This window comes from Aquila chrysaetos, chromosome 20 (assembly GCF_900496995.4).
Source record: "Aquila chrysaetos chrysaetos chromosome 20, bAquChr1.4, whole genome shotgun sequence".
NCBI classification, from domain to species: domain Eukaryota; kingdom Metazoa; phylum Chordata; class Aves; order Accipitriformes; family Accipitridae; genus Aquila; species Aquila chrysaetos.
The window spans coordinates 17,405,674-17,419,789 of NC_044023.1; the positions used below are offsets into that span (position 1 = coordinate 17,405,674).

Below are 14,116 nucleotides of genomic sequence, written 5' to 3' on the forward strand. Positions count from 1 at the left end.
GGAGGACAGGGCTTACTTACATCAGGGTTTCTGCCACATGACAATAGGTTTGAGAGGGAAGAATAAGCTGGCAGCAGCAGCTGACAGTGCAAAAGGGAGAATGCAGAAGCCTGCCTTTTATATTATTGGTGACATTTCTAACACATGACAACAATTTCCATCTGTATTTAAGCTGGGAGTGTGAGGAAAAGAGCATTACATCACGACTCCTCTATTCCTAGGGGCTGTGGAATATGTAGGCCAGAGGGATTAAAAAGCACCTGTGTATGCTGGAGATGTGAAATAGCACGAGGCAGATCCCCCCCCCAACCCTTCTTTCTCCCTCACCTTTTAATTTCTCTATCACCTTCACTGAGCTGCTGCTTGAGAATATGCCCAGGGAAGTGCAAAATGGTATTGTCCTAGTTTGCAAAGCACGAGAATGGGGGAACTGTGCGAATATGCATTTCTAGCTCTGGCTCTCTCCGTGTAGGAGATACAGCACTCATTTTTGCAAGCAGTCAGACAGAATACAGAGCATTTTTCTGTTTTCTGCTGTGCTTCTCCCAAGGGCTTCGAGTTTGTCTTAAAGTACCAACTTTTATCTTCCTTTTAAATCTGCAGGGAATTTCAGTGACAGTAGCAATGATTTTATGGGTTTTTTTTCTTTCTTTTACAGCCAACACATGCCTGTATCTTTTTAAAAGTAAACATCAAAAACAGGGGCCAAAGATATTTTGGAACAAGCACTTGACTGCTTCAGAGCCAGCAGGTGTCCGTCTTGGACGCTTTCCACATATCTCACAGGACAGGATCGCTTAGATGCAGTACTGAAATCCCAGGGGACTCCAGTCTCACAAGGAAACCTGCTCCCCACAGCTCAACGGCTGCTTCGCCAGGGCTCACGTAGCTCCACCGAGGCAGGCAGGGATGTTCAGATCCCAAGGACCTCATGGGAGGTGCTGCTGGGGTGGGCACAGGGTGCTGTGGCCCCCCCCCGGTCACCTAGTCCCACGGACCAGGGCTCAGGCACGGTGGGGACAGCACCCGCCACTGCTGCTCCACCAAGCAGACGTTTTGAAGCACACCAGCTAACAGCCATCGCTTGCAAAGCAGCTCGGTACAGGTGTGGAGGCTGGCGACAGCTCGCAAGTTTACAGCACGTGTGCGCGAGGGCCAGGCAACGTAAGGGAAAAACATCATCTCTATTCCACTACCAACCCCAACGGAGCAAATAGAGCAGCTGCTCTTGCTGAAGCACCCGATCCCCGAAAGTGTTGGAACTGGGTAGGGGCAAAACACCACCGAGAGATAGCAAGCTTTATATTACCTTTATAAAAGAAACGGCCACAGGCAAACAAGAGAATGACCTGATTACAAATATATAAAACAGTCTTAATTTTATAGGACAAATATTTTCATGAAAAGACCATCTGGCCCAAGGTGCTGGCCCATTATATGTCTCTTGTTTAAAAAGAAAAGATAAAAATTCTAGGTTGTTTTGGGGGTATGTGTCTGGTCAGCTCACAGTCCCCGTAAGAAGTCCCAAGCCTTTGATAATGATGGGTTTAGAGTACTGGGTACAGTAAATTTGAAGACTGCAATATGAAAATAAATAACTCTCCATTCCTTGCCCCTCCTCTTCATGTCCACAAAATAAAAAAATCTGCACAAGCCACAGTGAAAACTCTCTCACCAGGTGATACTTCAATGAGGCAGCACCTAAATGGGACATTCCAGAAAAAAGCCTCTTTATTAAAAAAAAGAAATGAAGCATTTTACTTTACATTTATTCAGAGATGCAGCTCCCCAATCATTTATGAAAATTCTTTCATAAGATGGGGGGGGGAAACAATGAAATTACTTCTTTTTAATCTAGGGTTTAAAGGCTTTTTCTCTTTCCAAAAAAAAGTCCCACACACAAAGAAAGAAATTCAATGCAAACCTCTGTTTCTGTATCATGAAAGCCCCTTCAAGCACCAGAGTAATCAATTTCTCAGAGCTTGTGTGGTCTACAGCAAAAGCCAAAGAAGGTATTTAAGTTTATACAGCCTTCAGCATTTTGATGACTTGCTTTTGAAATACGACATTGTTTAAATCTCAGATCATTTTTACAGTTAGTTATGTCTTAAGAAAATGGTTGCTGTCAGTAGAAAAAAAAGAAACAAAGGAGAATAAATGAAATTCAACCTGGTTTTGAGCTGTTTGCCCATTCTAAAATCAGAGTAATTCAAACTTGCACCATGAAAACTGTTACAATCGTAATTACGGCTCCCTTCATTATATTATACCCAGTCCTACTTTAGCACCAAACGCTTTGGCTCATACTAACAAAGAAAAAGTATTAAATAAGAGTGGTGCTCCGATGCCAAGCACCACCAGATAAGCGTCCACACAAATTTACAGGAAGAGTAAAGCAAATACTTTGTCAGATGCGAGAGAACTCTCTACCTTTTCTTGAGCAGAAAGTCAAAGGCAAACCATAAATCACTTCAGGATGGGGAAAGGAGTCCTTGTCCTTACGGTAACCCCAACTTCCCACCATGACAGAAGACCGTCTTGAGACAAGATTTTACAGCTGGGATTTAACTCACAGGGTGGAAGAAGTGTGAGATAGAGCACTCTTGTAGGTAGGAACAAACTTCTCCAACAGACTTCTCAATCTTTCATCAGTACATTTTGGATCCAATTCACTTACCATGTGGGAACAGCAAATGGGGAACAAACTGTGAATTCAAATAACTGTAAACTCAGCAAGATGTGGAAATAAAACACAGATGGTGCACTTCAGATTAAGGGTCAGCGTTTCAGCGTCGCTTTCCACTTTTACATTCTGATAGGTGATGTATAACAACCACCTCCTCCTCGAGACAGCGCTCTAATTAAACCATGAGTCACTTAGGAAAACAAGGAGGCAAGTGATACCTCCACGGAAGCCTTCCTGCCAGTCAAGAGGAGCTAAGGTTACTTTGTTAAGCTGTGGCTCATGGGTTAGCTGCTTGAGGATTAACGTTTGGGAGTGGAAGTTGTCTCTGCTGGACAGACACAGATGAAAAGAGTTCCTTCAGCTTTTCCAGCTCCCAGGTATGCTGCCGCAGGGCTGCTCTGCCTGGCAGGGCTGTGCCCAGCACCCATCACAGCCGCTGCCACAGCACCCGCTTGGTCCCCTCTTCACGACCTATATCTCCAGCAAGGTTTTGCAGAGGCTGCCCTGATACCTGTTTGCAAAAGCCAAGAACACAACCACTGCTACCAGTGTTACCCTGTATACCCTTATAAAGGGCCCAGTACTAAAACACCTCTGGAGGTCTGCATTGTGCTTGCCTGAACATTGGGTTCATTCTATTCTCTAAAACCAATTTTGCCCTAAATCTCAGGAATGGAATTTAGGATGACTTTATTCTTGCTGTGAAGTGTTAATTGCATGCCCAGGGCCCTCTAGGAAAGGGGCTGCTTGTAAGCACAAGTTCAAAGAAAAAATAGAGGTGTAAGTACAGATTAGATGACAGAAGAACTATAAATCTATAGGAGCTTGAAATGCCAGATAGAGAGGAGCAGTAGTGATTGTAAGGTGACTATTAGCTTCAAAATATGCCGGAGGTTGTTTATCAGATCAGAGTTAATGAGGGAGAAATCTAATAGTACTATAATATTAAATTTACCATTTTAATGGTATCATCAATGTTCTATAATGTGGGCAATTTACAGAATGCCTGTCAATGTGATTCTCCAGTGTGGTTAGTTACACAGGAGCAGCACTATCGCATCTCATCAGCTGTTCCCTTCTAGAAAACACCGGGTGTTTTGCAGAGGATTGCAGACAGCTAAGTAAGATAGCAAACTATATATTTAAAATTACAGGAATGCAAAAACGGAAAAGATCTTTATGAGCATTATGGGATGTTTACATTTCTGAAAGAACTGGGTCCAGCTCTGCCCCACTGTTGAGTCCAGCCTTCCTACTTCTGCACTGCCACTTAGTGTCCTGCTGCGTTTTCCTCAACTCTCTTGCACATTGTGCTGGTTTTGGCTGGGATAGAGTTAATTTTCTTCACAGCAGCTAGTTTTTGGGGCTCTGTTTTAGATTTGTGCTGAAACCAGTGTTGATAATACAGGGATGTTTTAGCTATTGCTGAGCAGTGCTTACCCAGAGCCAAGGGCTTTTCTGCTTCTCCCCCCACCCCACCAGCGAGGAGGCTGGGGGGGCTCAAGAAGTTGGGAGGGGACACAGCCAGGACAGCTGACCCCAGCTGACCCAAGGGATATTCCAGACCATATGGCATCATGCTCAGCATGTAAAGCTGGGGAAGAAGAAGGAAGAGGGGGACATTCGGAGCGATGGCGTTTGTCTTCCCAAGTCACTGTTACACGTGATGGAGCCCTGCTTTCCTGGGGATGGCTGAACACCTGCCTGCCCATGGGAAGCGGTGAATGAATTCCTTGTTTTGCTTTGCTTGTGTGTGTGCGTGTCTTTTGCTCTTCCTATTAAACTCTTTATCTCAACCCACGAATTGTACTTTTTACCCCCCCCCGATTCTCTCCCCCATCCAGCAGGGGCAGAGCGAGCGAGCGGCTGTGTGGTGCTTAGCTGCCAGCGGGGGTTAAACCATGACACACGTCTTACAACACTTGCTGCTCTTCCCAAAACCTTACATACCTGGATTTAGGAGAGCTGAAAATAACCTCACTATTCCAATACATTTTCTGCTCTCATGTATTAGCCCCCTCTGAACAAAAAAAAACCCACCAAAACCCCCACACCCTAGAAAAACACTAACAAAAAGATGGCAGTAAGGGCTCAGAAACTAACAGGAAATTAAAAGAGTCAAAATATCCAGTTTCAAGTTTTTTATTACTAATTCAAGACCTGTGAACAGTAGGAGATGGTAATGCTGCATTTATAATTATCCATCTCCTCAAGTATTCAAGGAAGAGCTTGCTAAAAGTAGCAGCTTCTTAATTTGGAGTTCCTTCTTCCCCTGTCACCTGCCCTAGTCCCTCAGTTCTGAGGTTCTCCAGTTCAAATCCCTAATACAGCAAAGATTACCTGCACATTTTTAGCATATGACAATTTCCCATTAAGTAGCTTGAAATTTGGTAGAAAAAATTCCATACTGTAGTGGCAGTATTTGAGTTGCCATAATGGTCTGAGGTAAAAATTAAGTATTATCAATTTATCTAATAAGTGATACTGCTTCTTCCTACAGACCTCCTTTTACCAACATCAACATTTGTTTACTGTTTTTTCACCTGGTAAATGAAGTATTAAACCTGAAGTTTAAAGAAAAAGCGCAGGTAGTGAATGAATGATGAAGTAGGAAATATAATTCAATAGCAGATGATGCTTCCAAGGGTCTTTGATGTTTTTCTCCATCTTCAGCTCCAAAAAGACCCTGCAAGTAGAACTGCTAGATCACTACCCACCTGATTACTCCATGGTACACGTCTCATTTTGAAGATACATTAGCCTTTCAAAGAGCCATTTATTAAACATTTCCATTTAAATAATAATTTTCACAATCCTCAGCGAAACAGATGTATTCTCTCTTAAATCAGTAATTAAGAGCAGCCTGGGACATTACGAAGCCCTTTAAAAGGAATTCAGGGAACTAGTGTCCCCCTTAAACAAATCTGTTCTGGCAATGACCCAGGAATCTTGACTTCATAACTCAAAGCTCTAATTATTCAAGAGGACATTATAAAAAAAAGGATACATCTAGACTGTTATGACTAATAGGAAAGATTTATTTCTCCTTCAGTAGGGGCAGAACTAGAAATATTTGTTTTATTTGTTCTACTTTCTTATTCACTGGGGGTGGGGGGGAAGGAAATCAGTGAAGGTTAATTTACAGAGTTATTCCTAGTAAAGGTACTGGATATGACTCTCCCCAAAGAAAACCAGCTAGCAGAATCTAAACAGCTTTATAAATGATTACACGGCTAATCTCCTCTCTGCTGAAATAAAGAGAGAAAGGATTTAGAGGACAAATACAGCATGCATTATGTGAAGAAGCATGGTAATGTTAAAAAAAGGGTAATTGTTTGAAGTTGAAATGTAGCAAGCCTGCATCCCCATCAAACCATCAGGACCTTGCATCTGCCATTGCCCTCCTGGGCTCAGAGACTGAGTAACAATATATGTGACTGGGAATCACGCAGGCGTTTCCTCCTCTGCAATGCCACTGGTTTTGCCCACACTACATTGCAGGTACCACACTGGACCAGAATAATATCATATAAACAGGATTTTCAGATGTCTTCTTTTCAGTACTGACATCTTTGATGAAGGAAGCACAGGATTTCTGTAACTGTGAAACCACCATGCAAATCAACACATCGAAGCACAAACACACAGAGCAATGGGTGCTTTCTAGAGGGAGTTAATTATGGAATACCAAATGTGAATCCCAAATGTAAATGTGAGTTGAAGAACAGGTTAAAGAACAGCTATACATTTAATTTTTCCTCATTCTAAACTGTTCCTTTTGCCTGGACCACTCATTCTCTTGGCTTGTAGCATAATCAATACACTGTAAACCTTGAACAGATACATGGGGGTAGCTGAAAAGAAATCAAACTGCCTCTATGAAATCAAAACCTGGGATACTGCAGCCATCACAAAAGATCTAATCAGGACCCTGGGAGATCATATGAAAAACTATGGCAGGACAGAGCCAGTTTTGAAGTAAATAATGTGGGGTATTTAATCTCCAACCCTTCAACCACCAAACAGCAGTACCTGCTCTCAGCTCTGATTTACCCTCTGCTTTCCCAGAGACTCACAACCTTAGAAACCTTTATGTTTTAAAACGTATGCACAGACATTGTTTGCACTACCTAAATACCCACTCGCAGATGCTTTGCCATAGTACAAAGGAACCGCAATGAAAAAACGCAAAATTAAGTACACTAGGGTCTAACAAAGAAAACAAAGAAAACTAGCCGTGTAATCTCTTCCCACACTTCTTACCCAAATCTCCTTTGGCAAGTGGCATGGGAGAGCCTATAAGGCTGAGCTCTTCTGCTTTGTACTGTTCTCTGGTGCCTCATGCAATTTCAACTGGGTGTACAGTGAAATACAAAAAAGCTATTCCTCACAAATGGGTAAGCAGATGGAGCAATATTTGCTATCATAAGTGCTTTCATTTCCAAATGTTAAAAAAAAACAAACATATATATATATATATATATACACCCCCCAAATAGTTCCACTGGCACAAAATGCACTATTGATCTGAAAGGACAGACCAGATGGAAAAGAAGGTCTGAAGTCTCCTAGATTAAACAGAAATTACTGGCTATAGAAAGGAACTAAACTACAGAAATATTGGCCCTGTTGCTCAAAACAGGGCATTTTTCTCTCTCAAAAGTGAAAACGCGCCTGGTTCACTAATATGTGAAATAATTATATCCCTGAAAACTGCAGGGGACTCCACTGCAATTCAGCACTCCCGGTAACACAGCTACAAGCATTTTCTAAATGCACTGGTTACATTCAGGATACAGTCCCTGCTGAAAATACAGGAAAAAGTAAATGTGCCTACATTAGCTGGCATGGAAAATATGCCTCATATTCTTCAGAGTTAGATTAGCTCGCAAGAAAATGTTCTTGAGAAAAATTACCTTTACATAATGCTGGTACCTGTATGTTGCACCCTAGTGATAAGGATACTGTTTTTAAAATATTTAAAACTTTTTCCTAACATAAATCTTGTAAACAATTAATTATTTTTCATGTGTTAAAAAAAGGATCAGCTTGCTGTTCATCACCTTATCAGTGTGGGCCTTCAAATGAATATTTCATGGACACTGCAACTTTTTCTCATTACAAAAGCAGAATTACACTTCCAGGAAGGGAACTGCAACAAAAGGTACTTGGATAATAAATATGGCTGCAGGTCTGGAAAGCTTTTGAGAATTCAAAGAACATTTGTGTACATAAACTGATGATTTATTGCCTGTGAAGAAAAATAATGTACACTGTCAGTGATTATGTTTATCCTTAATAAAAATTAGTAACTAAAAATAACTTCAAAATTGTGACTCAAATATCCCCACATGTAAAAACACACGCATTTGTAACATAAAGGTCTTTCTGCTTCACTTCAACAATTTTTCCCAGTATACTGATACACTATTATGCTCAATATTCTAAAGAAAAGAACCTTCTGTAAGCTGCTTTGCATATCCCTTCTATCAATTCATTCTGAAGTTCAGAAATACTTATGGGGAACCCAGTGCTACAGGACTTTAAAAGCTATCCTGGGAAATCACCTAAGTCTGCATGTTTGACAGCAGGTTCATCACCCCCCAGCCCATTTAGTCTCTCTGGTCCTCCATTCACTGTAAATGATGGTGGTTACACACGTAGCAGCTTATCCAACTCCTGGAGCACTAAATTACCCTTTGGTAGTTCAATTACCTATGAAAACATTTAATGCAAATAGTAAGATTCAATGTGCTCTTCTACGTCCACTTACTAAAGTTTGTCCTATAAATACTGTGAAGTTTCCATATTCAATATTATTGGTTTTCCTCAGAAAGGAGACTTTTCCTTTGCACCAGCAGATCGCTTGGAATAAAGAAACTTATTCTCAAATTTCCCACTGAAATATGAGAGAGCTCAGGCCAGTCCGGTGCCTGGGTGTCGCTGTCTTTTTCTAAGCCTCCTTACAGATCACTCGACACTTACTTACACTATTGATTTTCATCCATTTCTTTCCATTTTGCTCCATGTTCCCCTGTAAGACTAACCACAACAGTTGGAGCTACTGTTCTGTAATTGAAGACAGAGGAACAGATCAAACTCTGGGAAGGTGACAGAACAGACAGCAGAAATGAAAGTGGTAAATCTCTAACATTAAACTCTCCAGCCAATTAATCCCAGGGCATGTACTTGTTTTGGGAAAGTGAATAAACTGTTGAATGATGACCTCCTGAGGTTTTAAAAGCCAATTTTGGGAAGAAGAGGAAGAAAAAAAAATTGCCACAGAGTGTCTAGCCTGACATCTAAGACTTAACTCTAGGCTAGCCATTACATTGTCCCTGTTTCATCTGCCATCAAAAAGACCTTGCATTTTCCAGAGTTTTCCTTCATACGACTGCAGCCTGGCAAAGAAAGGAATTGCACAGTACCAAAATAAGACAAACGCAGAATATACGTGAATAGGGAAGGGACAACTGATCTGTTATTTCAGTCATGCCTGCACCAGGTACACTGTTTTGGCAAGTAAAGGTGCAGATGCCAGATCCACCATAGCTGCCTCTGCGTGTCACACAGGACTCAAAACAAGTGGAGAATCAAGTAAACGTGCTCAAAGGAAAAAAAAAACACATGCCGAGATAAGCTTTGTGGAAATAACATCATCTCTCTGATTCTTCTTGATACACTGTGAAAAGAAAACTGCTGTCAGGTTTTTGAGAATAAGCAACTAGGACAAATGGCCAGTACTGCTTGTTTATTTTAAACAGATGCCCTCTACCATCATTTCAAAATGAGGAAGAGAATCCTGTCTGTTCAACCTTCCATGAACAGTGGTTTAGACATGTTGCTGCACTGCAATGTTAAAGTTCCTATTGTATGTCTTTCTCAATTAACATTATTGTACAGATATCCCAAGGTAAGGCTACTTGGAAACACCTATTTAATTTTTCCAGTAAGTAAATCTTCACATACACCAATCCTGTTTAGTGGAGTTCTGGTCCTAAGAAACACTCTGTGAAACCTAATGCCAGGATGTCAACACACTCTACATCACGGACTCTCAGCCTCACCCCAAATCAGATGTAATGCAAGTCACATCAAGTTCTGTTAGCACAGGTGGACTCAGACATGCCACGAGGTGCCTCAGCAAGATGCCTCACACAGTGGGTAAACCTGCCCTTTTGCTCTTAAGTGTTTAGGCTGGCAAAATTGAGCTGGAATAAGTGAAATCCGCACTAGAAATAAGCTGTGGGCAAAGTCTCTGCATCAGTCAAAGCACTTCTGGTACAGTCATGGCCAATCAGTAATCATGAAATTGTTGCCAATTCAGTGTCTACTCCAAGCTCAATGGAGCCATTAACTAGCCCACAAATAGAGCATTATTTCTGGTGATCTTCATTAGGCACATCAGAAAACAGGAAAAATGTGGTGCTTCAAAACAAAACGAGGCAAAGGGGATAGCTTGAGACTGGACCAACATCTTGCTAATCTGGATGATGCATTTGAGGCTTTTTTCTAGTTTTGACAGTGGATCGTACATGCTAGGAATGAGAATACTTATTTATCTGAACGTGTAAGGAGAATAACTTTTGCTCAAGTTTAAGGTGCTGATTTTTCTTAAGCAGAAGACAAAAATACTCTTAAAGTCTCTGACCCAGCATGTGAAGCTAACAGTGAAATGAGAGCATCAGAAAGAAAGTAAAGGAAATTTCAACACACAGTTGGTTCAGCTGAAATAAAAGCTAGTTCAGTGGCTGAACTGCACTAACTCTTTCAAAGATTTGTACATTGCAAATGCATGGCTTCCTTAGCACTTACGCACCATCCAAATGCATAAATAAGGTGTCCTGCCTCTCTTCCTTACCCTGGCTCAGTCCTAGATTAGGATGCTGAAGTTGTAAAAACCAGAGGAGAACGCTTTGGGTCTGTAAATAAACCCGTGGGTTTGGTGTGATAGTAACAGCAGAGCACTCACGACGGCATGACAGCCAAACTTGGAGGCCACCTGAAAGCTTGTCACAGCTGTTGTTTACTACAGATCTTTGCAGAAAAAATCAGCTCAATGGGGAGCAGAGAGCTGAGGGTATGAAGGCCTGGAGGAAGCGTGCTGGAGGGGCAGAGGGCACTGAGGAGCAGGGGAGGACTTCAGCTTGTGAAAATAACCATGTGGTTCATCTGCTTCTTTCAATAATACTTCACTTTTGTGTCCATTTCAAGGTCTCGTTTCTTTATGATAGCTCCCACGTTTAGGGAAGAAGTCCTCCGGTCTCTCAGAAAACCATCTCTGTGTCACCCATTTAGGCAATGCTTGATATAAGCTCCCTTCGGGAGCTGACATGATCCTACTCCCTTACTCTCGATTGTTCACCAGAAAATAAAGCAAATTCTTTAACCAACTTTCCTAAAGTAAAAATCTAAATGATCCTTAAGCAGTGTGTCATTATCATATGAAATAACGAGGTCAAGTCAAACTTTCCGCATCTTTCCTCCCCTCTGCTTGACCTCTATCTTCTACAAAAGGCTAGAGCCGTGTCTTCACTCAGTTCCCGAGTCAGGCAAGCACGCAACTGTGTGGGAAACAGAAGCCCTCCGGGTTTTCTCACCGCCTGTACCAAACTAGTCAGAGCTAAACCACATGGGATTCTTACTAGAATTTCTGGGGAAGAACTGGTTAACATTGCCTTTCTCCATTTTGCATTTACTAATTATCACTTCATTCAGCCCTTATTTTAGTGCAACAAAAAGCAGCTGTCAGGCCAAGCATGCTCACTCCAAGTGACCTTGTGTTCTTGTTTGTGTTTACCACATAATCAGCAGAGAATTCCATTTTCAAAATACAAGACTTCATAATCCATTAGTACTAGAGATTGGTCCAGGACTCTGGATTTACTGGTCACGTGTACCAAGGAATAAAAATATGAGTGTACAGCTAGATTAATCTCCAGACCTGTAAAGCATCCCAACCAACCGTGCATGCAGCAGTCTCATTCAAATTCACATATGAATATTAGCACCATTCTTAAAAGCTACCACTAATACCAACCCCACAGCACATGAAGAAAAAATTAAATGCCACCTGCTTTACGACTCAGAAAGTACAGAGACACACAATAACTAACTCCACTTCTCAGATTTTCCATTTGTTTCATAAATGGAACATAAGTACTGATGTTCTTATTAATACATCAACAACCTATATTTCCCCCAGCTATTTCTAAAAGGCAGGAATCACTTTCACTGCTCTTAATTTTAAATTAAAAGTCTTTAGTGAGTCCAAGCAGTTTAGCTCACCATCAAGTTCAATAAATCAGAGAAAAGAATCAATGGAAAGCATTTCAAAATGTAACCTTGGTAACGCACAAAATGCTTCCACAGAACTTACGCTCACTTGCTTTATTTGCTGCTTTAGAAATTGGAATATAACACATAGGCAGAAGGACATTAGCATCACGACATTGCATCTCTCGAGCCTAACGTTGCACGTGCTCTCCTAGAAGGCACTTTTCGCAGTATGCTTTAAAAACCTGCAGCCTGGCAAGTTAGATGATTGAAAACTAATCATATTTCACGTTGACAAAATGGAAAATGGAAGTGTTCAATACAAAATAATAATCCATATTTATTCTTTATGTCCGTGCACAGCACTTTAAATGTAATTTCGTCCATGCTTTCCACTGATAAAATGAGAATAAACTCAATGGTGATATACAGCATCTGCCATTTGAAGAATCAACATTTGTCAGCGTTGCCACACAATTTTAACCGTGGTCCTACACAGTTCTTCTGCATGCAACACTTAGACTGAAAATGGCTATTACGCCACATACCATTATGTGATATTTATTGGCAAATACCAATTTTTGAATAGCAACTTCATTATTCAATATTTATATAAGTCTACCAGGATAAACAACCTCTGATTTATGTTGAGATAGAAAACTTCAAAATATTTTGCTGCTTATCTCAGTACTCTGTAACTAAGATGTCGACTAGTTCGTATCCCAGCCTGATCCGAAAGGCATACCATTATTCCCACAGCTCATCAAAGTTAAGCAGAAAAACCTTTCTTTAGAATAGCCTCTCCTGGCAGCTGGAGAATGCCAAACAGAGGTGCAATGAAGTAGTATCATTCTCCACTCTTCATACATCTTCCCAAAATGCCAAGGACAGTCTCATTTTGAGTAAAGATTCTGATCTTCTAAAGATTACCACCCTCCAAACTTCGCAGTTTTCCTCCTGGTTGTTTTTTTGAGTGGAAGAGAGCATTTCTTTCTCAGCTTCGCTAACTCTTGCTGCTTATCTCCTACTTGAATTGAGCGTGACCTTGCAACAGTGGCAGTTGCCTGCTACAATGGCACCCAGCCATAAAATGCTGTTCAATTTCACAAGTTAAATAAGCATCAGAAATAAAAGTTCTGCTAAGGAAATAAAAATAAAAGCAGGTTTTTTATTCATAAGTTTCAAACCAGTAAAAGAACATTCACCATAATTATGTTAATGAAGACTATTTCTAAGGCAAGCACTCACTTCATGGCTGGTTTTTCAGGGTTTTTTCCTCCAAAGTAACCTTCACAGGCTTGCATCAAACTATCAACTGTTTCAAAAAGGTAATCAAAAAAGCAGAGTTCAGGGATGAACTGTTCTTCTTTTCATCCCTACCTGAACCCTGTCTGCTGCCACACATGGAAGTCTGCCCAAGCTGAAAACTGAGTCTCCCCCAGAGCTGTGCGCACCACCACATGAAGGCTGCCTCAAAAAAAAAAAAAAAAAAAAAGAAAAATTCTACTACATGTAATCCACCAGGTCAATGTTTCGTTACTTACAAGGCACAGCATGGCGATAAAGGTTATCTCTAATAGTCTGCTGCAGATCGTGATCCGGTGATCCTTTCTGAAACCTCTGGTTGAGATAATGTCTCAGGTCTTTGTTCAGTCTGCTTCCTGCAAAGAAAAAACAGCCATTTATTTATTTCTAAATGCACACAATTAACATTTCCAATTCAGGCAAATGTTAGACTTCTATTCAGAGTCCCCTAAATTATGGCATGCTGACTTTACGAGCGGAGGCTCATCTTCCTCTACAAATGGCTAATTACCAAAAATAACTCGCTGTAAACAAGAGGTCTCTCTTGTCTCATAATGCATCTTTCTTCCTGTGGTGTTAAACAGATCATCATTCCCTTTTATCACTTATTTGTCTGAGCAAATGGAGAAAGACAGATGATGTGAAAAAGAAGAAAAATAATAAAGGTAGAGTATTGCTTTTGCAACTCATTGGAGGGTGAGCTGGGCAGACAGACAGAAGGCAAAGGATGCTCCCATTGGAGGTACTAATATAGCTGAACATGGCACAAAATCAAACAAGTGCTAGACTTTCACTGGTATCTACCCCGGCACAAAGCAGGAGTTAGAAAAGAATTGATTGAAGGAGTTA

General features: G+C 41.0%; 1 protein-coding gene across 33 annotated transcripts in view; it reads right to left on the reverse strand.

Annotated features, from left to right (window-relative positions):
* Positions 1-14,116, reverse strand: part of MAGI1 (membrane associated guanylate kinase, WW and PDZ domain containing 1) — a 356,594-nt gene that overhangs the window by 161,724 nt on the left and 180,754 nt on the right. For all 33 annotated transcript variants that reach the window (XM_030043387.2, XM_030043384.1, XM_030043372.2 and 30 more), the window contains exon 2: positions 13,507-13,623. In XM_030043387.2, coding sequence (XP_029899247.1) covers positions 13,507-13,623 — 117 coding nt within the window. The remainder of the gene's footprint in view (positions 1-13,506; positions 13,624-14,116) is intronic.